Genomic DNA, 25577 nt, shown 5'->3' with positions numbered 1-25577 from the left:
TAGCATTTTCCAGATAAGAAGAAAGTCAATACCAAGTTGTAAAAGTGTCACTTTGGAAGTTGAAATAATCAATGGCAAAGGGACCATATATGCATGCATTTGCTCCTTAACTAGCTTGTACTTCAATCTTTGATATTAGTGGAAATAGGAGCTTTATCATCAACAATTTCTTCTATTTTCAAATGACTTGGAAAATCACAACCCCAGATCATAATACAGAAGATTAGGCCTTTCGAATTTCCATGGGGCAGTTATTTTTTAAATCACAGTAAAGATTGGTAAATTTCCAACGCCAAACTAATGAAATAGGATATTAATTTGAAGGAGCAAATGCATGTATATAAGTTTCTAAAGCTTAATTTCAAGTTTTCAACTCCCAAAAAGACGCTTGTTCTCTTTTCTGCAAGTTGAGTACTGCTATGTAAATTGTGTCTTCATCATTGGCGTAGATATCCTATGAGAAGGCAGTCTGATCCAACAAGTGAAAATGGGTACGAGATGCACAGCAGCAACTCAATCGACCCTAGTCACTGTTTCTCAGTCGACAGAAGAAAAGCGGATTCTTTTGAAGTTGCAGGGACGGAATGAAGCTGATCAAATTTGGTATTTGATGGGACGAAAGACTCCGCTACATGAACTAATGCTGGATTACACTCGACGCATTGGTGTTGCCTTCAACTCCAAGAGATTCCTTCATGACGGTTCCCTTATTAACCCGAGTTTAACAGCTGATCATTTGAAGATGGAAGATAATGATATCATTGATGTTATTGCATGGGCTAAATTCACGGTCACGGGTGCAACTCAATTGACGCTAGTAACTCTTTCTGAGGTGACACAAGGAAAGCGGATTTTTTTGAAGGTGCAGGACTGAAGGAAGTTGATCAACTTTGCTATTTGATTGGTCGAAAGACACCCCTAATTGAACTAATGCTGGATTACACTCAACGCATTGGTGTTGCCTACGGTTCTTTGAGATTCTTATATGACGGATCTCGTATATACCCGAAGAAAACACCTGATGATTTGCAGATGAAAGATGAAGATATCATTACACGGTCCAAAAGAACTTTAAGGGTTGCAACACCATCGACTGTGATCTCTCTGCCTCGGGTGTATAACGAGAAACCCATTGTTCTGGGAGTGTGGGATTCAAGCAAAGATGATCATCAGCTTTTCTATTGGATTGGGCGACATACACCACTACATAATCTAATGCTTGATTACTGTGACCGCAATGGTGCTTTTTACGACAATGTAAGATTCAATTATTTTGGTAAATCTATAAAACCAAATGAAACAGCCGATGATTTGGAGATTGAAGATGGAGATAGCATTGATTTGTATCATGCTTATTTTGGGTGCGTGAGATGTCCCTTTTCTTATTTCGCATAACAACTCTTTATGTGCCCTTCTCTCAGCTAAGATGTTACATAGGCCTTCCTCTCTCTCTGTTAAAGCTTCTTCCGTTTATATTAATTTTGTATTAGGAAATTAAATTAATGGGATTAGTTGTTTAATGCCTGTCATTTTGCCCAATTTTCTTACATTAGTGCATAGGGTTATGTTTTTGTTATGTAATATTTATTGAACTCCACTCTGAATTTTGTCAATGAATTTTCCCCGTTGTACTATTCTTACCTTGCTAGTTATAATCTAAAACATAGATATCATTTCAGTGAGAAACAAAATTTCATAATAAGCTTAATTAATAATCTAGACAAGTACTATAAGAATTCAATTTCATTCCCATGTTAATTTTTTTTTGTCTTCATTCCCCCCTGCTCTCAATTTAACTTGCACTTGAATCTTGAGATAAGAGGAAATAGGAGGTGTAACTTTTATGTTCATCATCAACAATATTCTTGTTTTCCAAATGACTTGTTAATTGGCAACACCAGATCAATTTATTGTCATGATGCAGGCATTAGACAAGAATCACATTACTAATTTTTCACTCAAATTTGATTTCTTATATTAAATAATTCATCATTTTTTATTTAAAATAATTCAATAAAAATTAAGACGAGGATTAATCTTGAATGGAAACCAAATACATTCATTCTTAGCATTTCCTAATTTACTTATTGTTATCTATTTTTTATAGCACAAACTTCTATTATTTTCTTCTTTTTTTTTACTCTATGGAATTAATAATCATGACCATTAGTAAATTAGTTTGTTCAATTTATTTTGAAAGACATAAAATTTCATTAATATGAGAGGAAAAAAATACAAATAAGCATCGGAAGAAACTCATGTTAAGCTTAGCAAGAGATTAATCCGAAGATTAGAGGCGGATGCATTTATGGAGGTCAAAATTTTTAAAATTTTGTATATATTATACATTTCTTGTCTTTTTGTTTATAAGGTATATATTTTTTTTATCTTTAAGGGTCTTCATAAAAGTTTTTAACCCTTATTCTTCTTTGTCTTTGCTTCTAACAAAAATTGACTAGCTCCAACCCTGAAGAAGATGAACAAAACTTGAGACTTTGGCTTCCGTTCTAACTTGAGTAGGGTTTGCATGCTTGTCTTTTGGTTAGCTTTAGCAATAATGATATAATAAATACTTTCTTAATATCCCTGCCTTGTTAACTTATCAATAATGCAAAAAGTTAGGCCGTTTGAATTTCCATTGGGCAGTTATTTTTTTTAATCAAGGTAAAGATTGGTAAATTTCTAATGCCCAATTAATGAAATAGGATATTAATTTGGAGGAGCAAGTGCATGTATATATGTTTCCAGAGCAAGTTGTTTCCTAGTAATTTCAAGTTTTCAACTCCCAAAGAGACACTGCTGCTCTTTTCTGGAAGTTGAATACAACTATATAAATTATCTCTTCAACACTGGCAAAGTCATCCTAGGAAAAGGCAGCCCGATGTGGTATTGAAAATGGATATGAGCAGCACAGGAGGAACTCAATCGACTCTAATCACTCTTTCCCAGGAGATAGATGGAAAGCGGATTCTTTTGAAGGTGCAGGGACGAAATGAAGATGATTAAGTTTGCTATTTGATGGGGCGAAAGACACCGCTACAAGAACTAATGCTCGTTTACACTCAACGCAATGGTGTTACGTTCAACTCCAAGAGGTTCTTATATAACGATTGCTGCTTAAACCCGAAGGAAACAGCTGATGATTTGGAGATGAAAGATGAAGATATCATTGATGTTATTGCACGGACCAATTCCTCGGGCAGGGGTGCAACCAGATCAACCCTGATCTCTTTGCCTAGGGTGAATGATGAGAAACCCATTGTTCTGAGAGTGCAGGAATTTGTAAAAGATGATCAGCTATTCTATTGTATTGGCCGAAACACACCGCTACAAATGCTAATGGTTGATTACTCTCAACGCATTGGTGTTGCCTTCAACTCCGATGTGTTCCTTTATGACAATTCCCGTATAGACCCGAAGAAAACAGCTGATGATCTAAAGATGAATGATGAAGATATCATTCGAGTTATAGGATGCAACAAATTCATGGTCAGGGTTGTAACCCAGTCAACCCTGATCTCTCTGCCTCGGGGGTATGAAGAGAAACCGGTTGTTCTGATCGTGCATAATATGATAAAAGATGATAATCTGTTCTATTGGATTGGGCGAAGCACCCCACTACATAATCTAATGGTTGATTACTCTGCCCGCAATGGTGCTCTTAACTGCCATGTGTTCCTTATTCATTCTAAAAAATTTATTAGACCGAACGAAACAGCCGATGATTTGGAGATTGAAGATGGAAGCATCATTCTTGCAATCCTTGTGAAGTTTGATTGATGTGTTAGAGGTTCCCATTCTTCTTCTTTAGCATGAGAACTCCTTTGGGCATTACTCCCAGCTCGGATGGTTGTCTGTCAGGTTGTCTCTTTTATTTCTTTATTTAGTACTGTTTCATTCTCTCTAACATTATGTGGTGTTAAAGTTTCTACTGTTGGTATTTTTTAAAAAAAATTATGTTAGGAAATTAAATTAATGGAATTCGATGTTTCATTCCTGTCAATTTGCCCAATTTTCTTACACTAGTACGTAGCAATACCATATGAAATGATTGCCAACCATTGTATGTGTACTTTTATTAACTCTACAAACTGTAATGTTATTATCATTTTAATGTGTTTTTTTTTTAATTGAGTGAAAGAGGATAATCTGCTTTTTAGGTGGGGATGGTTAAATCATAGTAGTGCTCTTGGACAGTCCTAACCAAAGTAGACTTCTGATATTGATTGGCCATGAAATGTATTAATGTTAATGTTTTCCAGCATTTAAATCATCCAATTACTTAAAGAAACTCACTTTTACCTTTTGAAAATAATTTCATCAAATCAACCCAACGCAATAATGATATTTGAACTTCAGAGTTAAAAGTTTTAGAGCATTAAGGTAAGGGTTTTTTTTTTTAATTGAGAAAAGGAGATTCAAACGTTACCTTTTAAATAAGAGATCATGTATCAATTAATGAATCAAATGCTCGGGTGTGCATTAAGGTAAGATTTTGTTGGTTGCAAAACAAATATTTAAAGTACCATATAATGTGTATTTCCACCAGTAAGTCGAATATTCGAGAAAATAATATTTTATAAGATAAATTATGAGATGATAATATGAATCGTAATGTTTTCTTTAACAAATGATATTATATTATGGTAAATATAATCATCAAACACATTCAATTGGTTTGTTCACAAAAACAAATACGTAAAACAGGAGTCAAGATGTATTCTTACCATGTTTTGGGCATGTAATAATTATAAAATTTTGACAGCTTGTAGTAATCTACATGAAATTTTCTCCTCACATTTCTTTTTTATTTAAAGGCAAATAATAATATTCATTTCATAAGAAACAATCGTAAGCAGGACCACTCTTCCACAAGAAGGAAGACAATATCCCGCATGAGAAACAATTCGAATAAAATTCACATAACACCTACTTACAAAAGTACTCTGTACAAAAACTGTACAGGCCACAATCTATACATATAAACCAAGCACAAAACAAACTAAAAAAGAAACAGGACTACCCATGAAAAGACAGAAATGAATATGCACAGCACAGCAGATAAAGAAGCATAGTAGCAATCAGCCAAGAGAACAGAAGAAGGCATCAGCTCCATAAGCTTTTTGTACGCAGAAGGGCCTTCAAGCTTACTACCCCTATCTGCACAAAGCTTACTGTTTCCAACAAATAGAGTTGTAACAGTTTTTCAATTTATCATCTGAAATCTTTTGAGAACCTTTGAGATGTAACTTTTCTGAGAGAGCCAAATAACAATATTCAAATGATGAACTTCAAGTCCAAGAAAATATCTCATAAGCCCCAAATCTGTCATTTCAAAATTTGCTTGCATTTGAGATTTAAATCTCTGCAAGGCATTTTCACAACTCCCAATAACTAGTAAGTCATCCACATATAATAAGACTATCAACAGTAATTTATCACCTGATTTGAGAGTGTATAGTGTAGCTTCATTTTGACTTTTTACAAAGCCTTGATGAATCAAATGATCATTGATTCTGCTGTTCCACCTCCTAGGTGCTTGGTTCAAGCCATATAAAGCTTTGTGGAGCTTGTATACTTTGTTCTAACTAGGAGACAGTTCAAACCCTTCAAGTTGTTCAATGTAAATATCCTCTTCTAATATGCCATTAAGAATGCAGATTTTATATCCAGATGATAAACATTCCAATTAAGTGCAACAGCTAGAGCTAACAGTAATCTAATTGTATCATACCTGGCTACTGGAGCAAATGTTTCTCCTTAGTCAACATTAGGCAATTAACTATAGCCCTTGGCTACTAATCGTGCCTTGCATTTGTTAAGAGAACCATAAGGATTCAGTTTCCTCTTAAATATCCATTTTACACCAATAATGTTCCTATTTTCAAGCCTATCAACCAAAGACCGGGTGCCATTTTTATGTATCATTTGAAGTTCCTCTTGCATAGCTTTAGACCAAACAGGATCCTTAGAAGCTTCAGCATAGCAGCTAGGTTCTTCAATAGCAACCAGGCTACTCTAATATATATCTTCAAAAGATCTGGTTCCCCTAACTAGCTGATCATCTATATTCTTATCCTCCTCAATTTCAACTCGATCATTTGGAGTAGAAGTTTGAATATGATGTATAAGAGTTGATGGTTGAGGCTGAGGAACATTTCAGTTCAAACTGGCAGCTTCATCAAACACTACATCTTGACTCATAACCACTTTCTTTTTGTCTAGTAGATAAACCTCATATGCCTTTGCTTGAGTACTAAATCCAATAAACACTCCAGATTTAGCTTTCTGATGCAGTGTATCTCTCAATGATTTTGGTATGTGCACATACCATACACAACCAAAGGCTTTCAAATGAGCAACAAAGGGTCTGTATCCATACCAATTTTCAAATGGAGTTTTGTTACTCAAGGCATGTGTTGGAAACAGATTTAATAAATAAACTGCAGTATTTGTAGCTTCTGCTCAAGAATTCTTAGGCATTTTTTTCTCATACAACAAGCATCTGTACACTTTTATGACTATTCTGTTTTTCCTCTCACTAACTCCATTTTGCTAAGGAGGGTAAGTAGCAATAAGCTGATGAAATATTCCTTCTTGTTTAAGAAATTGTGTGAATTCATTAGAGGTATACTCACCTCCATATCTGTTTTCAAGGTCTTAATTTTGCAACTAGTTTCTAATTCAACTCTAGTTTTGAAGTTTTTAACCAATGCAAAGACTTCTGACTTAAATTTCATGAAGAAAATCCAACTCCATCTGGTCATATCATCAATGAGCAGAAGATAAAATTTACTGCCATTCTGAGATTCCTCACTTAGAGGTCTACCAACATCAGAGTGTAGAAGTTCAAGTTAACACTTGGCTTGACTATAATTAACAGAAGGGAAAGGCTTCCTGGAAATTTTACCAAGTTGGCATGTACTGCATACTGAAGCATTATCAGTTAATTTTGGAAGCTTGTCAAGATGACCTGTGTTACTAACCTGTTCTAAGGCTCTGAGATTGCAATGACCAAGCCTTCTATGCCATAGATCAGTCAATGTTACAGATTCCTCATCAGCTTGCAAACACAAATACTTAGATTTAATAGAAAAACATCTATTTCTCATTGGTATAGTCATAAGATAAGAACCTGAAGGATTATAAATTTTGCAAGTTTTATCTTTAAACAACAAAATATAATCATTTTCTAATAATTGACCAACACTCAGAATATTCTGTGAAAAAGAAGGAACAAGTAAAACATTAGGTGTGTACCTGTTACCAGTAGTGGTTTGTATTTGAACCTTCCCTTTGCCATATTCCTGCAGGTAAATGTCATGACCTATTTTCACCCTTGATTGATAGTTCTTATCAAGATCAACAAACACAGCTTCAGAAGTTGCAATATGTCTTGAACTGCTACTATCAAGAAGCCATTCACTGTTTTTGATATCACTTTCTAAATCTGTTTGAGCCATGAATAGTACTTCTTTTGTTAATTTTGAGTTTTCATTAGGCTGAGCACTTTTATCTTCAGTTGCTTTATTCTTACAAATTCTGTCTATATGTCCCAATTGGCTGCAAATCTTACACTTTGCATCTAGTTTTAACCAACAATGCTCATCTGTATGATTCCTTTTCTTACAATAGGAACACAACTTGAGTTTGCCTTATCTATTTGAAGATTGACTAGATTGAGTAGCCTTTATTTCTTTTTCTCTGAAAATTTTTGTAACACCCCGTACCCTCGTTTAGCAGTCAATAAAACCTTATCGATAAAACGAAGGGTCACTTGATGCAAATTTAAGTGTCGAAGAGCGGTTACGGGCGAAAAGAATATTTTAGAATAAAATATTAGTTTATAAATAAAATAATATTAAAATATTAATATTTTATTAATTAGGAAAATTAGTCCTAAAGAAGGGAATATGACTAATTTAAGTGGGAGAGAAGAAATAGGGAAGAATGTTGGAGAAAAACGACGGTAATCGTACCGTATAATTTTATTAAATCGAATTAGCGCGATAAGTAAATATTTAAATATTATGCTAATACCGCGTTGAAGTACAACTTCGATATTTTTATTGGACACGCATGAAGGAAGAAAGATAGAAAGAAATTGAAATTTAATAAATATTGAAAGGACCAAATTATAAAGATGAAAGTTATGGTGAATAAAGAATAAAAATTAAAACTAGTTGTATGAACTTTGATTGAGGCAATGGTGATAAAATGTGGAAAAAATAAAATGGGGTGAATGTGGTTTGGATGAGATCATGAAATAATAAATAAAACATAGAGTAAAAATAGTGTAAAGGGTAAAAGAATAAAAGAATAAATAAATGAGGCAGATAAAGAAAAAGAAATGAATGGCAAAATGAGGATAAATGGCCATGTGATCAATACTTGAAGGAAAGTGCAAGAAAAGTCAACAAATAGAAAAAAATGAAAGAATAAAGGATTAAGCCAGCCAAGACAAAGAGAAGAAAAAGAAATGATGGTAGGGGTCGGCTGAATGTAAAGCCATAAAGGAAGAAAAAAAAAAGGAATAGTTGACAAGTACATTGACTTGTCCAACTTGTCCCCCACATGTGAAATTAACATCAAATAAAATTGTGGTCTTTCTCCTCCCAAGAAGGACCGACATTTTAAGAGCAAAAAAAAAAAGGGATAAAATCGGCAGAAGAAGGACCAAGAAAAGGAGAGAAAAAGTGCTGGTGAGAGAGCAGAAAATGGCAGCTGGAGAGTGCCGTGTATGAGGCAAAGAAAAGGGAGAAAGAGTGTTGGTGAGAGAGCAGAAAAATGGCAGTAGGAGGGTGAGAAAGAGAGGCTGTGTTGCTGTTGATTTGTGCAGGAAAAGTGGAGGCTGTTGGCTACCGGATTGTGAAGGATAAAGGGGGCTTTGTGCTGCCAGTTTTTGAGGAAGGTAGGAGAGGTTGTGAAGCTGATTTTGAGTGAGAGAAGGCCAATTGGGCGGTGCAAGTGAGGAGGAGGAAAAGGTCGACCGATTGCCAAAAAAAAAATATAAATAGAAAGAAGAGGAGCAGAAGAGAGAGAAAGAAACGAAAAAAAAAACTAAATAAACAAATAGTGGGCATAGCCCAATAAAGGAGAATGGAAAGAGCCCATGAGAAGGGACCAATGGCAATAAGGAAAGAAAAGTTCAGAAGAGAAAATAAAGGTGGAAATTTGGGCCAACTTAGCTCAATTTGGAAGTGTTAAAATAAAGATAGTGCACTATAGTGGCGTGTCGGAGGAAGTAACGAGCGGCCGGCAAGTAGAAATAACGATGTAATATCCCGTTATTGTGAGGTGAGTAGGGGGTGTCAATTTTAAAATTTTTGTAAATATATACCTATAAGTATGATTTATTTTAAACGTGAACACTATGAATAGCATGTGCTGATAGATATTTTAGGGAATTGTGGTTGCAAACTATGTTTAGAAATCGTTTTGAATATATATATATATATGTATAAATTATATGTAAAGTGTTTCAAAAATCGAGAAACAAGCCCTTCCCACTATTTTGTCTCAAAATCTGTGCCTTATATTTGTACAGTGTGCATTCATGGTTATATTGCTTACTCACCATGCGGATTATTGTTTTGCAATTCATGCATAAATATATTTTGAGAAAATGATAGATTTTATCATACCCTATGTTGAATGCTTTGAAAATAATTTGAAACGAGATTTCAAGGACATAAAGTGATTTTTAAAATGGTTTTATAAATCGAGAGATTCGAGAGTAGGCCGGTTGTCACTTCGGTTAACTGTGACCCTCGTGCACGAGTGAGCTCTAGCTAGAGAACCTTTGGGTCACCGACGGGCGATTAGGCGTGGCGGGGACCATGTTCTGTGATATATGTATGCGTGGCTAGGCCACCAGATGATTACGCGGTTGCGACCGTTTGATATCTTCGATATCGGCCAACATCGTTGAGACTGCCATGGCATGTGGGATCCGGTGGAGCGAGACTCTCAGAGGTTATTACGTGGTAGCGGGACCACAAATTTTATTTGATTTCCTACTCGAGACAAAAATCTCTTTGGGTTTTCATACTCTTATTTCTTGCATGGTGAAAACGAAATTATATGGTTTCTTGTAGCTCCCCCTGGTTTTACTGTTATATGAATTTTACCATCGCGTGCGAGGCGATTTGCGAACTATGTATAAACCTGGTTACTATTTGGTTTTGCGGAAGCTTGCCCATCTTTATTGATTTAATTTGAGTATTACATGAGACAATTTTGACTGCAGAGATCTTTTACGAACACGAGGTTTAAAATGATATTTTACTGATTTAGTTTGAAAATGGTTGTTAACCTTTTCGTTGCACAAAAGTTTACTTATTTGATTGGACATACATTATGGTTGATTATGACTTACAAGAGATTCTCGATATTTTCTTTTATACATATAAGGCACAAATCTCCGGTTGAATTAAATATTTTTATCTACTTTTGCAATTTTATTATTCAAAATCTCTACCTTATTGCTTATTTCCCATTTACACCCTACTCACGGAGCCGATGATCACTGAGTCTGTGAAACTCACGCCCCTCTTTTTCCCTTGTTGCAGATAGAGATCAGTATAGCGTGTAATCATCAACGTGTACGGTCCACCGTAAATAAGTAAAGGCATCTCATAGCATTTTATTCCGAGTCGCTCCGCTATTAGAGGTCGAATCATAGCACTTTGTTTATTAAGTTGTAAAAGAATATTGATGTTGATATAAGTAAATAATTAGAGATCATGGATTTCAATGTATATACTTGTGAATAAATGGTTTAAAGATTGAATTGACTATTATGTTTATGGTTCAAATCATGATATGATAGAATAATGTTTTAAGTACCAACATGGAATGGTGATTGTATATAGTGAACTAATAGGTACTTCGAGAAAGGCTTGTTCGAGACTTGGCGGGTCTTTCTCGGAGGTCTCGGACGCCGGTAGCGACCGAGGAGGGATCGTTACAATTTTCCTGGTAAATACCTCAACCTTTGCTTTACCTTTGATTTTAGCAAGCAAGGCCTTCTCCCCAAAAGCCTCATTTTTAACTGATATTCTTAATTCAGCTACTTGCAGGGCACTGACAATTTTTGTAATTGAGATGTCAGGCAAATCCTTTGATTATAACAAGGAGGATATTGTAGCTTCAAACTTCCCTGGTACTTTGTTGAGAATCTTTTCAGCTACTCAAACCTCTTTAAGCTCTTCACCAAACATTTTTATCTTGTTAACAAGCTTAATTAACTGATCTATATACTCTTTCACTGATTGACTCTCCTTCATACGCATCAAATCAAAGTACCTCCTCAAGTTTTGTGCTTGTATGTGTCTTGTTCTAGGTGTCCTAACATATTTTTCTTGTAATTTGGTCCAGGCAGCTTGTGCTATCTCACACTCCATGATTCTGCTAAAAATATGTTCTGATACAGCAGATTGAATAAATGAGAGTACCTTAAACTTCTTTGCAACCTCTTCTTTATATTGCTTAACTTGTGCAATAGGAGTATTTTCTCTTGGTACCTGTGGCTCAACATCTTGTTCTACAGCATTTCATAAATTATAGCCTTTCAAAAATGTCTTCATTCTCATTGCCCATACACTGTAATTTGAGCCATCGAAAATTGGTGGAGGTTGTTAGGTTATATTAAGTGTTGTCATTGTGACAGTGGACTAGACTAGAAAATAAGGGGTTATAGAAAACCACTAAGAACTCAAGAGAACTAAAAGAAAGTTGTCTAACGTCCTATGTAACATACTGTTAAGGGACATAAATAAAGACTATCAAGGAATATAGGCTAGAGAGAAGTTAGAGAAAACTATGAGCAAAACAGGGTATTCATTCATAGTGCATGATGATCACATGGTGAGCATATATATTACAATATAATTTGGGATTATAACACTTGTAACAACAGCTTAACAGGTGTACAAAGTTGGTAAAACAAGACAACACGTATGTCAATGCTGTCTTAACATCAGAAGTGTTTACAGCTAGTAAGCATACTAATCATTAAACATATTTGCAAAATGCTTGCACGTGTCCATGCAAGTGTTACTGTCTACAATAGAAACGCTGGAACCTTTACTAGTTTGACACATTTTCATTGAATTGTATTAAAACTTTCCCTAAATGTGGATTTATTTGGCCTAAATATGTATCTAGAACCAAAAGTTGATCGGAATACGTCATGAAGAAGATGATACTGAAGAAAAACAAATAAAGCAGCCGGTAGGAATGACATTGCAGAAGCCAGAATAGGAACCCACTTCAGTTTACTTTGACAATAAGCTAAAAAGTAGATTGCGCTGAAAGATACCATCAAGGCCATCATGGAGACTAAGAGTGTGGCTATTCCAGCTGCTAATTTCAAGGGCAATCGAACTAAAAAATCTTTCTCGGCGTAACGTGAAGTGAGGATCGACAAGAACATCATCGTCGAGATAATTGAAGAGCACATGGCAACGCTATCTGCCACAGCAAACACGTGAAACATGGTTTTGTCTTTGTTTTTAGGGGATCCATCCCCGTCATCAGTGCCGCCTGGCAAGCTGGAGGCTGTCGTGAATACAACTGTGGTAATAATTGTTGCCACAATCATGCCTGATTCAGCAGTTTTCTTCATCCATGTTTCTCCAGCTTCCCGCAATTTTTTATGCTCCTCGGTGAATAGTTCTTGAGGTGTCAATTTATCTTTTGAATCTCTCTTTTCTCTTTCGGATGGTGGCGTCAAATTTTCCACTTCCTATAAGACCATTCAATTTGAAACAGTAAAGCACTCTCAAGTTTATAACTATAAAAAATCACGATTGGCAATCCTATCATACTGAAAGCTTTCAAGATATATGAAACAACGAGGTTATTTGAGACTGTATATTTAGAGAAATTGGAAATGCTCACCTTAAACCATAATAACTCCCGTTGCATTTGTAGAGCTGCACCTGATACAATATTGAGCCGATCCAAGGATGGTAGTTTTGCAGCTAAATGTAGCATGTTATAGATAATAGGATTCTCTTGGTCTGAGTAAGCAACCCTGTACAGCATTATCAGGTCCTTTCGTAAGCCCAAATTGTGAATGTAAGTGAAGATACTAGCATGGCGGTACAAAACAGCAATGTGAAATATGCTTTGGTTCTTCTCATCGTTTCTGAAGATTAAATCAGGAAAAGAGCCGATAAGTACAGCCAAGAAATTATAGTTCCCCAATCTTGCTGCCTCAAACAATAATTCAGAAGCGTGATCAGTTGTTTCTGTATAGGTCCTTTTTGATGTCATTGTCTCGCAAAGGAGCTTGGTTAGTTTGAGGGCATTGTGCTGCATATTGATTGTGTTGGACCCAAAACCTGTGATTTGACAGAAGAAAATATAAAAATCTTTGGAAGGCAATATGAAAACAGTACTAATATACCAATAGTTGCATTCGAAAATTTAATTTATGGTTAAAAATTGGATATGAATTTTCGTTTGTCAAAATAAAAAAAAAATTGAACTAATAATTACATAATCTAAATCTAATTGACAGTGGTGCAAAGATATATGTGTTATACAATTTTTAAGTTTAAATTTGTTCATTATGAAACTGTGTTCTTCTACATTTTTATTTAATTAATTTTTCTCCTTTTTTGTACCGTGAGATATTTTTATTATTGAAAAGTGGTTTATTTATTAAGCCAGTTGCTAGAATGCCATAACAAGTGTTGAACCAGAGTGGTAAAAGACTCCTCTTGACAGACATAAAGAAACTAGCTTTGGTGAAATAGAGGCCCTATACACTTACAAAAGAGAGGAGCTGCTCAAAAAACAGTAAGCAGCACTAAGCAAGACAACCAAGCCCCTATAAAAAACTTTTGCTAAAGCTTTCAGGCTCAAAATCTATGCATATCTTAGTCCCTAAGCTAATAAAACCGGAGCAAATGAGTAAGATCTCCTCAGACCAAAGTGTCAAACAACCCCGACAAAAGCAAGGATCACAAGCACGCCAAAAACCAAACCAGCAATGTAGCAGCTTTCTTACACAGCTTCAACAGGTTGAAAATCAACCACTTCCACACGAAGACCTCCACTAAATCCGTCTTTATTCACGCTCCTTCCATCCAATTGTAAACCTGGCATCATGATCCTCCCCATAAAACCAAAACAAGAACCCTGTACCCACAATAATACGATTCACAAACCCTACAACCCTATGATCAAAATTTATTAAATCCATCAATATCCATATCCTTTGGCATTCGTACCCTTTGGTCATCTCCTAAAGTATCACTACAAACATAAGACTAATTTCAATCATCCCTTATCCAGTAGCACCCATAATCAAGAAGCATAAAAACAAATAAAACCCTAGCTTCCATTAACCTGAACCTCTTCCCTTTTTGCTGCTACTGTATTTCTAACTCTCTCCATTTTACTGAACCTTTCCACAATTTTCTCCTCACTGCCTTCCCATACTATACCCAGATACTTTACACCACTTAATCATCCGTTTTTGCATCCAGAGAAAATGTAAATATCAACATGGCATATTGTTCACATCGAGAGAAAATAGGCGTGTCGTTCAAATAAAAGCATAATGAACTTATCACGCAAGGTATCAGGTTATCAATGATGCAGCAAGCCTACTTTGCTACCATATTAAATTTTAGAGTCAGTAATTAACATAAAGTTGTTGTCAATTATAGAAAGGTTTCTCTTATGTATAAGTCTCAAGGAACACAAAATTTAATTAATCAAAGTCGGATACTTCATCATTTCTTGATATTAGAACTCTTCTCGGGTTACATGTTAGGCCCTCAGGCTAGGCCCTATCCTTTCTTGTTTTTTTTGAAAAGCTGATAATTCATTCAACATAAAGAACATAATTACAGCCATCAAGGAGGAAAATAAACCTCCAAGCCACCTAGAAAAGCTGCAGAGGAACAAAAACAAATCTACAGAATCAAAACCACCCCTGCCTTACTTAGGTTGGGTATAGGATAAAATTTTTGAAGCTTAATCGGCTCGAGCACATATTATATTAATAAGAATATAATTTAATTAAAACTTAATTTTAAAATATTAATATAAAATTATTTATGATATTTTAATAATATAATTAACATAATAAGTGTTCTGAACCGAGTTTGGACCTAAGATTTTAAGATGTTAACCACATCCAGCTCGATTCATGTACACTTTTACTGGATATTCCTTTAAATATAACAAATTTCATTGTTAAAAATTAACAAATATATCTCATGATGTATGTAATTTACATACTAACAAGTTTATCATATACATGTTTTGAAACTTAGTTTACAAACGAATCATGCTAGGGAGGCAACAACGAAGATTAAGTAAAGATGCACAACATATCGAATTTTAAGTTAAGTATATAATAAATAACCAATTGATAGTATACAGAAAGAATTCTCTTAATTTCTTTATTCATTTCTTCCACATCGGCAAGATAAGTGAGCAGGTAAATGCCTAGCTTACCACATTCATCCCTATATGTAAGAATCCAATGGAATCGAATTGGTATAGACTAATCAATCGAGTAGGCAGTGTTTATAAAACTGTGCAAAGGTAATTGCAAATAGGATAAGTTAGGTTATACATGAAGTGATTGGAAACATATGGTTTGCCTTCATCAAGGGTAGACAATTACTCGACAGTGCACTAAGTGCTAATGAGATAGTTGACCACGTGACGAAAGACAACAAGGGGAGGGTCTTGGTTAAGGTGGATTTCATAAACCCCTATGACAACGTCAACTGGGATTTTCTAGATTTGCTTATGAACAAATTAGGTTTCAGAATCAAATAGCGAGAATCAATGAAAGAATGTGTACAATTAGTGCCAATCTCAATGTATACTGGTTAATGAGACCCCAACAAGACAGTTCAAGATGGGAAGAGGCTGTAACAAGGTTGCCCATTGTCGCTGTTCCTGTTCAACATTATAGCTAAAGCTTTTACCGCTATCATGCATAGAGCAACGGGCAAACAACTGTGCAAGGGGATCGACAATGGGAATAACGAGCTCTGCATCTCGCACTTACAGTATGTAGACGACACTATGGTGTTCTATACCTTGGACAAGGATAGTCTGATGAATACGAAAAAAGTGCTTCCAACATATATCACATTTAAAGATTAACTTTCAGAACCTATAATTTGGAATTAGAAGCTACATGTCAATCTTGGGCTTAACAAATTCCATTTAAAATCGGTAAGCTTCCTACAATATACCTGGGCCTTCCTTTCGGAGTATACCAACACTGAATAAAAGTTTGGAAACCCGATGTAGAAGGGTCCAAAGTGAGACTAGCCACATGGAAATCAAAATTGCTCTCCATGGGAGGAAGAGTGATGTTTATTTTTTTTTCCTCGGTCAAATCAAGAAAATTCATTAAAAATTATGAAGAAATTATAATGAAAGGGGTTCCCCAACGAGAGGACTTAAGAGCAAAAAAAGCCAACTATCATGGCTGAAACAAAAAGAAAAAGAAAGACATAGCAGCTCGAAATAACACCACATAGTAGGGGACAAGAAGGAAAAACAACCCAGTAGAGGAATAGCTGCAGCAAAAGCAGAGCAGTGGCCACAAAGATGTAGATACCATGAGAGAAGAAACCATGAAGACTTTCACCAGTCAATGAAAATAACACATATTTAAGCTTGCAAAGCTTGGTCTTCAAAGAAAACCTAACCCTGCCATGAACAGCAGAAGATATCCAATTTTCAACAACCATTTTAGAGAACCCCTGATCTCCCATACGCAGGACTCAAAGCCCACTCCAAATTATTTTCTTGCTAGAGACATTCAATTGATCTTTCATTAACAGCAATGAACTTTGTTTCACGAAGGAGAAGCATGTTGATTCTGTTAGCACCAACAAATTGGTGAAGGTTTTTAAGCTTTCAAAAAGCCATTAGGTCCTCTTGAATATTCTAGGAAAGGAGCCGCAAAGTGAGAAAATCAGAAAACCATGAGAGGCAAATCAGTGGAGAACATTTAAAAAGACCACAACATAGAGTTTGAAGGAATGAGGATCTTAAAAACCTGAGTAGAAAACAAGGAAGAAAGGAATTGAGCAGATCGAAGGAATAAACAAAATACTAAACATTGGGTAAGACAAAAGCACTGCTTTCAATCTACTTTTTGTAAGGAAAAGTCCCAATTTTCAACAAATGATCAAGGTCAAAATACCTGGGAAGTCTATGTATTAAGACATTTTCTTCAGTTTAGTCCCTTTACTCAAAATTGTAATATTTTAGTTCATTAATTTTTGAAATTACTTCAATTTAGTCTTTCTAACATTTTCTGTCCAAATTGACCGTTACAGTGCTAATGTCAACGCTAATATGGTGCTAATGTAGCATCAAATGCTAACATGGCATATAAAAAGGATTTAGTTTCTGATGTGGCACTGACATGTCAACATGTCAAGGGTGACATGGCACTACCACGTCACACTTCAAGGTTGAGTTGCTAACGTGGCATTTATGGGTTCAAGTTGCCATGTGGCATGGCAAGAGGTTACCACATGGCACTCTTAGACACTGACATGTGGCAATTTATTCTTCAAAAGATGCACTTGCTAAGGTTCAAACCCAAAACCTCTAGCAAATAAATCAATGTCCTTACCATCACACCTAAACTCTTACATTTAATAATGTCTTACTTGAATTTCTTTTCTTCTTTTCTTCTTTCTTTTTCTTTCTTATTTTTGTCTTTCTTTCCATAAAACTATCTCATTTTGGAATTTTCTTATACTCTAAAAAACCATAACCATAAAAACCCTTTGGAACCTTCTTCTCAAAACGACGTAGTTTTATGGAAAGAAAGAAAAAAAGGAAAGAGAAGAAGGCTCTTAAACGATGTAGTTTTATGGAAAGAAAAATAAAGAAGAAAAGAAATTCAAGCAAGATATTATTAAATATAAGAGTTTAGATGTGATGGTAAAGATATTGGTTTATTTGCTAGAGATCTTGGTTTGAACTTTAGCAAGTGCATCTTTTGAAGAATAAATTGCCAGATGTCAGCATATAAGAATGCCACCTGGTAGCCTATTGACGTGCCATGTGTCAACTTGAACCTATAAGTGCCATATCAGCAATCCATATCTAAAAGTATGGCGTGGCAATGCCACATCAGCAATCAAACCCTTTATATGCCACGTTAGCATCTGATGCCACATCAGCATCTCAACAGTCAATTTGGACGAAAAATGTTAGAAAGACTAAATTGAAGCAATTCTCAAAATTAAGGGGCTAAAATGTTACGATTTTGAGTAGAGAAACTAAATTGAAGAATATGTCCTAGTATAGTGACTTTTTAGGTATTTTGACCCACTTTTTTGCGTAATTTACTTAATTTTTTAGAGTCACATTTGCCCCCTTTTGGATGTATCAAAAATTTTTTTTACCACATCATAGGGACTAAATTGAACAAAAATATATAGTACAGGGACTAAATTAAATAAAGTTGAGATGGTGATGGACTAAATCGAAAAAAATATTTGAAAAGTACAAATCTTGAAGTAGATTGTTGATATACTTATTAGTAAGCCAAATATTTAAGTGTAAAAGATTTATGGTGTTAAAAAATATATATAAATATTTTCTTACTTGATTATTTGATTCTAGAATATGTACATTAAATTATCTTTTTTACAAAATTAAGTTTGAATTCTCCTTCCACAAAAAAAATTCAAAAAAATTTCATACGTCAACTTTAGATGAATATCTAGCGTTACGTTAAAATAAAAAAAATATAAAATGACTAAATAAATTCCTTTTTCTTCTATTTATAATAGTATAAAAATTTAAAATTTATTTAACTTCGTTTTTAATCTAAGTTGAACTCAAATTAACAAAATAAGTTGATTTAGTTTTTTCTTTTAAAAAAAATGAAGAAAGGAGATATGGAGTTAGCAATGATTATAAAAATAATTCCTTATTTTGACTTGTTTAATTTGGATATGATAATCCTCTTATTACAATCATAGAATCTGAGCTCTACCCTTCCAATTTTTTATGTTTTTATTTTGTTTAATATTTTAAGTTATATATTTTAAGTTGAAATTTTCTATATTAAAAATTGTATTTATGGTTGATAAAGTTAAATACAACTGTAAATATTTGTACCATTTTATTTTGTTAATAAATTTTTTGTAGATCCAAATTAATAATTTAAATTTAAATTTAGCAGAATTTGAATGTGGTATTTGAACTTAAATAAATCGTTTTATAAGAAACTTTGAGTAAATTTAAATAAAAAATAAATTAGGTAAGAGTTGAATAATTTCAAAAGAATGAGTATTTGTAAATTGTGAAAGTTGTAATTAAATCAACATATTTTGCTAATTTGAGTTCAGCTCAAGTTAAAAACTACGTTAAGTAAATTTCAAAGTTTTATACTATTATAAATAGAAAAAAAAATTTATTTAGTTCTTTTATATTATTTTATTTTATCATAATGCAAGTTATTTATCTAAATTTGACTTTAGATATGAAATTTATTTGATTTTTTTATAGAAGTAGAATTCAAATTTAATTTTTGTAAAAAAGATAAATTAATATACATATTCTAGAATCAAATAATCAAGTAAGAAAATATTTATATATATTTTTTAAAATCATAAACCTTTTACACTTAAATATTTGGCTTATTAATAAGTATATCAATAATCTATTTAAATATTTATATATTTTTTTCAATTTAGTCCCTCAACATCTTAATTTTGTTCAATTTAGTCCATATACTATATATTTTTATTCAATTTAATCCCTATGACATGGCAAAAATTTTTTTTGAAGATGTTTTTAACTTGCCACATGGCATTGACATGCTGACATGTCAATGCCATGTTAGCATTGCCATGTGGTATGCCATGTCATCAAAATGTGCCATGTTAGCGTTGTCATGTGGTATGCCACGTCATCAAAATGTATCATGTTAGCGTTGACCTTATCCTCTTTAATGGTAAAATTGGATATTGTTAGGGGATAGACAAAATTGAAAATTTTTTTAAAATTAAGGGATTAAATTGTTTCGATTTTGAGTGCATGAACTAAATTGGATAAAATTTGAGAGTACAGGGACTGAATAGATCTTTTGACCATTGTAAATATTGAGATATAGGGACTCTGGGTGTGTCTTTTGTTGTCTAAATGAGGGTGTTTTCTGCTTCATCAAGTCTCCTGCCTTTGCTGTAGGCTAGAGACTCGCACCAGTATTCTATATCTGGCTGGAATTATTATACACCATTAAGCTCTTCAAAAAAAATAAAAAACAAATGTAACATTTCTTTTTACTTAAAACTAAATCAATGTGAGAAAATTTATCACCCTAGTAATCAATAAAAAGAATTTCAATGAAACTGTTAAAATAAAGGAACTAATCTGTATGTTGTTAGACTATTGGAAGCGAGTGTAGAGGAAACTAACACATGTCTATAAGTGTTTTTGGTGTTGTTGAACTCTTATCAGCAAATGCTGAAGGCTTTCGAGCCAGTATTCCCAAGGCTGTTTCTTCATCATCATTACGTGCCCAAGCTAGGACGTCTCCAAGGACTCCCAACATTGTGATGGCTAAATCTGCAAAATGCAGTCCAAAGTTCAAGCGTATTAAATACTAGTATATGTGAAAATCATTTATTATTGTAGCCGCTATGGAATATTGGAGAACTTCTGTTGGTAATGATCACGTCTTTCTCAAATTTTCTTCAAAATTTGTGATTTAAACTAACTGAATATAAATTTCAAACTAAAATTGTAAATTTTTATATTTCATATCACAAATCACGTACAAAAAAATTCAAATTTAACGAGATTCAAATATTGAAGAAATGTTGGAATTACTCCTTATTCAAAGAGTTTGATTTGTTACCCTGTTCTCCCAAATAATATACACACACACAACCAATTGCGATTTAGTTTCCTTACTTAATTTATGTTGGTTTGTAATTTATTTGTTTGATTTATTGTTTTCACATGGATACAATTAAAGTTGTCATATTTGTTGAATTATAATCTTATAAAAAAAATTATAATAGTTTAAAGTTTTTTTTTGAAAGACATATTAATTATTTGTGTTAGTGTAATTGTTGAGTACACAATGCTACCTAAAGTCTTTAGCCTTGAGATAAAACTTTAAATTTATTTGGTTGAAACTATATTAATCTTGTCAAAAGATATAATGAAGTTCTTTCACTTAAAAACTTATAAATGAAAGAATGGAAATTTTACATCTTCCAATGATTTAAAAGTAGAAAGGAAAAATAGGGAAAAAAGGTCATCTTTCATAGGTCCTTAATCCAAATACTAGTTCATGGGCATTGTGAGTGGTTTTTTCTGATATTAACAAGTTGGAAAAAATGATTTGTGAAATAAGATACAAGCATATTTATAGAAAAGCTAATCACTTTGCGGATGCATTAGCAAGAATGGGCATAGATCGATCAAACATGTTCAAAATATGCTGGTGAATGGACATATAAGGAACTATGTCATTTGTTAGTTTATCATTTATGGGTTGTTTTGTGCATGAAGCTCTTTTTTATGCAAAACATGTATTGAAATGTAATGTTTCTTTTTTTAAAAAAAATTTTCAGGCGTTTTGCGTCAAGCGGTTTCCTTTTCGGTTTTTGTTTTGAACTACAAGACTGTGTAAGCTTTTCTATTAATAAAAAGTGAATGTTTGACAAAAAAAATATGTCAAATTCTAGTTTTAGGTCTAAAAAACGTTGAGTCTTGGTACTCTTAAAAGGTATATGTCAGAACGATTGTTAATTCCAAAAGCTTTTTGACATTGAATGTGATAACAAAGTCTTTTTTAATAGAGAAGAGCTAACGGAGTTAATAATAGTCCGTGAATGGACAATTTTTAAGAGTATAAGGACTCAATTTGTTCAAATAATAAGGTAAGACTACAGTCGGGATTTGACCGACAAAGTGATATGCTTACCAAACAAACCAGCCTGAATGCAAGCGAAGAAAATGCGTCGTTGCTCCTCCTCGTTTAGAAAAGGTATATGCGGCTCAAATTTTTTGTATAGAAACCGAACCATTTCAGGATATCCAAACACCGCAGCAATGTAGAGTGGTGTCTTGTTATTGGCACCTCGGATGAATGCAAGTGCTGCATTCATTGCCATCAAAATCTCTGCAATCTTAACACTGCCGGTCGCGACCGCGACGCAGAAGGCAGTGTTCCCCCTGCCATCTTGCAGTTCCAAGTCTCCTGGTGCCATTCTTCGCACCAATTCCTTTACGACGGTAACCTGTCTTGATCTTACCGCAACGTGAAGAGCTGTTTCACGTCCCTCCGTGATGCTGGAACATAAAAGGTTGTCAGCTTGGTTTAGAATTTGTTGAACCTTTTCCCTGTCACCATTTAGTGTGGCCCTATACAGTGGCACGCCATCTTCTGAAATAAAGCAAACAAAGAAGAATATAAAATTAGTTAATTCAACATGATATCTTTTCAGGTTTCACCAGTTTAGCTAAGATTGGTAATCTTATCCAAATTACATGGCCAATTTGTAAACAGAAGCAACAATTTGGCCAAAACCTGTCATCCAATCTGATTTCACGCATAGAAGATAATATAGGTAGGTTCTATTGCCAATACACGTAGAAACAGTCTACCTTGTGGATAGGATTTGGTTTCTAAATGGAACTAGACCGTTCTCAAGAAGGCACTTTAACAGTTTAGAATTTGTGATTGAAGGTTTCGAATTCAAATGTGAGATAGAAAGAATGAGGTTTATGCAATGGAAGAACTCCCATATATGTAGCTCAAGATCAAACTCTTCACATACGTAAGAAAAAAAAAATTGGACCTTGACCCATTGGGCACATTCCTACTCTTAAAACTTATAAGAGAAATGCATATAGATAACTATGTGAGATAGAGTCATCCGAGGATTTGATTCATTGTGCCTAAAGAGTAGAATTCAAATCCCCTTACCCAATTAAAAAAAAATAAAAACTATGTGAGATAGAAAGTAGGTACCAGGCAGATGAGGAGAAGGCTGCCTAGGATCCCATGTTCTTTGACAAATGCATGATTCCGGGGACTGGGGACATCCTTCATTTCCTGATCCAGCTCCACTATCACCTGATATATTGGGTTCATCTTCTGGTCTCACACCCCGACCCAGCAAATGATCTACTTTCCCTGCGAGCACCAAGAATCCAATTAAGTTCATCAAAATATTCACTAGTACCTTGGGTTAGTACAACAATGATTTTAATTTCTGAAAAAATTCAAGCAAAAAAAAAAAAAGTAAAAGGTTTAAACCTTGTATCGTCTGCAGCACTTCTCTTAACCATGCCCGAAAACCCATTGATCTCTCCATATCAGAAGTTAAGCTGCAATAAGATATTTTAAGGGAACAATTAAAATTCTCAAAAATCAAGTAGCGATGCTGCTTGCTGCAAAGAGAACAGGGATCCCCCTCCTCCACAATGACTGTGAAAAACGAACGTGGACTGGAGCCATCTTGATCTGAATATAAATGAAATCCTCACCCCAGTAATTTGGCCTTTGGGCAGCATCTTTATTGGCATGTGGTATTAGTCATCATTTTGGTAGCACTTGCTCGACACTTTTTAAGTGTTAAGCCCACTTTCATAGATTCAGCTACAATATACAAAGATTGCATAAAGTAACGAAGATGGCACTTTTATGATTGTTATTAATTATAAAATTAAATAAATAAATAAAGCAACGAAAGCTGCCAAGTTTTGCAGCTGTTGTTCTGTTCAGGCTCATTAAGCTAGCTTCTAAGCCACAGGAAGTCTCTTACCTTTAAAGAAGACTCTCCATGGCATTCTAGCTGCAATTGCAATAAAACACCAACTTTATAAAAGAAAAAAAAAAGCACCGAAAGCACCCAAAAAGAAGCGCAAGAAAAAGAACCCCATAACAAAGAGAACTTCAATTTCCACGTGATCCAATCTAAGTATACATATCATACATATATAGATACATATACATAATTATATATGTATATATGTATAATGGAATATTGTCTCTAAAAGAACATTTCAATCATTAAAATTCAAAATTTTGATTTAAACTCAATAAAATTAAAACATTTGTTGAGATTTTTGAGATGAAAAAAAAAAACTCTTTTGTTATATATTCCAAAATCATACACACTAAATAAAAATAAAAGAATATTTGTCAAGCCCAAAAATAGAATTAATCTATAATTACCTTATTTATATGCTACAGACGGGACTTTTCTTAACAATTTTTTTTTTTGATAAACTAAAAAGTTTATTATTCAAAAGAAGAGGAGACTCCTAGCTACTAAAGTTAAAGCACATGCCCGGCAAACAAAAACAAAGCTAAGAAACAAAGAAGCTACGTCAAGCATGCAAATTAACAACATTCATGCACTCAAGTGTTTAGTTTATTAGTTGGTGCATGATCACTTTATTTAATGAGGAGGATTTGAATCCCTCTTTTCCCAATTAAAAAAAAAAAACAACATTCATGGAGATTTTACTTAAAACAAAATATAATAGTTGGACCCTTGCCAAAATGGTATATGTGTTTGACAAACCATTGAAAATGTTACAAAACACTTTTTAAAAAACACCTAAGTTTTTCACTGCAAAAAAAATCTGAAGTAATTAAAAGCTACCTAATGTTTTTTCTTTCACAAACAAGTTCACATTATTATTATTATTATTATTATTATTATTATTATTTGAAAAGCAATTTTCTCAGTAACTAATATGCCATCCAAAGTCTCTAAGCTAATTGCTAAAGACTTGTGTTGACATGAAACAACAAGTTTGTGTATCATCACAACTGAACAGTTACACAATAAACCACCGCTCAAAAAAGTCGTTGACGGTTTTTCATACCAATAAATAGCAAAATATCCATGATAGCCATCTCTCTACCCTTACCTAAAACAACATGACTTCTATAAAAAAGGCTCAGCCGATTAACAACAAAACATTCCTCTTCCTAACACCTATTAGTATAAGGCCAGTAACAGCAAGACACATAAAAACCTGCTACTTTTCCTACTGATCTTTACTGCCTATCCACATAAACATAACCAGCTAGACTCAAAACAGAAAAGAATTCTGCTAAAAAAACGATGCCTACTATAATGAAGAGCATCGTACCCCATCTTTGGCGTTGTCCCTACGTAAACCTACCATCTTCCATCTGTCTTATTTACACTACTTGCTGACTAATCCCATCATTACATCCCATTCCTTTGCTACTTGGAACAACTTGGTACTCAGTTTTGTACAGAGCTAAAGCATGCATTGACTGAGCATGCATTGACTTTATCATTTTGTTTTTTTATTATGTATTTTGCTTCATTGTACTGGTTATTAAGAATATTATACCAGTGTTTATAAGTGTCTTAGTGCATGTTCTGGTTAATAACACTTGTCCACTTTGTAAACAGGTGTTAACCATATAATGCTTGTATATATTATGTGTTTGCTGATTAATGAAGTAGCTTTCCTTCTCCATCTTGTGCTCTATTTTTCTTCCTCTCCATAGAACAGTCTAAACCATTGTTTTATCATTTTTCTTTTAGTTT

General features: G+C 33.9%; 3 protein-coding genes, 1 long non-coding RNA gene and 1 other non-coding gene across 5 annotated transcripts; 3 read left to right on the top strand and 2 right to left on the bottom strand.

Annotated features, from left to right (window-relative positions):
• The first annotated feature begins 487 nt into the window (after positions 1-487).
• On the top strand, positions 488-1395 carry LOC148760543 (uncharacterized). Its single transcript, XM_088810524.1, has 2 exons — positions 488-797; positions 863-1395. The coding sequence occupies exons 1-2, from the start codon at positions 488-490 to the stop codon at positions 1393-1395; spliced, it is 843 nt and encodes a 280-aa protein (XP_088666650.1).
• Positions 1396-3018: 1623 nt separating this feature from the next.
• LOC148760542 (uncharacterized) lies at positions 3019-3780 on the top strand. The gene has a single exon (XM_088810523.1). It carries the CDS (start codon positions 3019-3021, stop codon positions 3778-3780), a length of 762 nt encoding a protein of 253 aa, XP_088666649.1.
• Positions 3781-12710: 8930 nt separating this feature from the next.
• On the bottom strand, positions 12711-12990 carry LOC148760541 (uncharacterized). Its single transcript, XR_016023218.1, has 2 exons — positions 12904-12990; positions 12711-12748 (listed from the first exon to the last, which is right to left on the bottom strand). It is a non-coding gene; the product is annotated as an uncharacterized LOC148760541 (long non-coding RNA).
• A 1026-nt stretch (positions 12991-14016) lies between these two features.
• On the bottom strand, positions 14017-23594 carry LOC148760539 (uncharacterized). The gene is made up of 6 exons (XM_088810522.1): positions 23297-23594; positions 23009-23173; positions 21959-22420; positions 20440-20589; positions 14362-14453; positions 14017-14151 (listed from the first exon to the last, which is right to left on the bottom strand). The coding sequence occupies exons 1-6, from the start codon at positions 23352-23354 to the stop codon at positions 14017-14019; spliced, it is 1062 nt and encodes a 353-aa protein (XP_088666648.1). The 5' UTR covers positions 23355-23594.
• On the top strand, positions 18917-19010 carry LOC148760540 (small nucleolar RNA snoR8a). Its single transcript, XR_016023278.1, has one exon. It is a non-coding gene; the product is annotated as a small nucleolar RNA snoR8a (small nucleolar RNA).
• Positions 23595-25577: the final 1983 nt, after the last annotated feature.

This window comes from Theobroma cacao, chromosome 10 (genome assembly GCF_053813885.1).
Source record: "Theobroma cacao isolate CCN51 chromosome 10, ASM5381388v1, whole genome shotgun sequence".
Classification (NCBI taxonomy): Eukaryota; Viridiplantae; Streptophyta; class Magnoliopsida; order Malvales; family Malvaceae; genus Theobroma; species Theobroma cacao.
The sequence above is the reverse complement of the archived record's forward strand: the minus strand, read 5'-3'. Positions and strand labels throughout refer to the sequence as shown.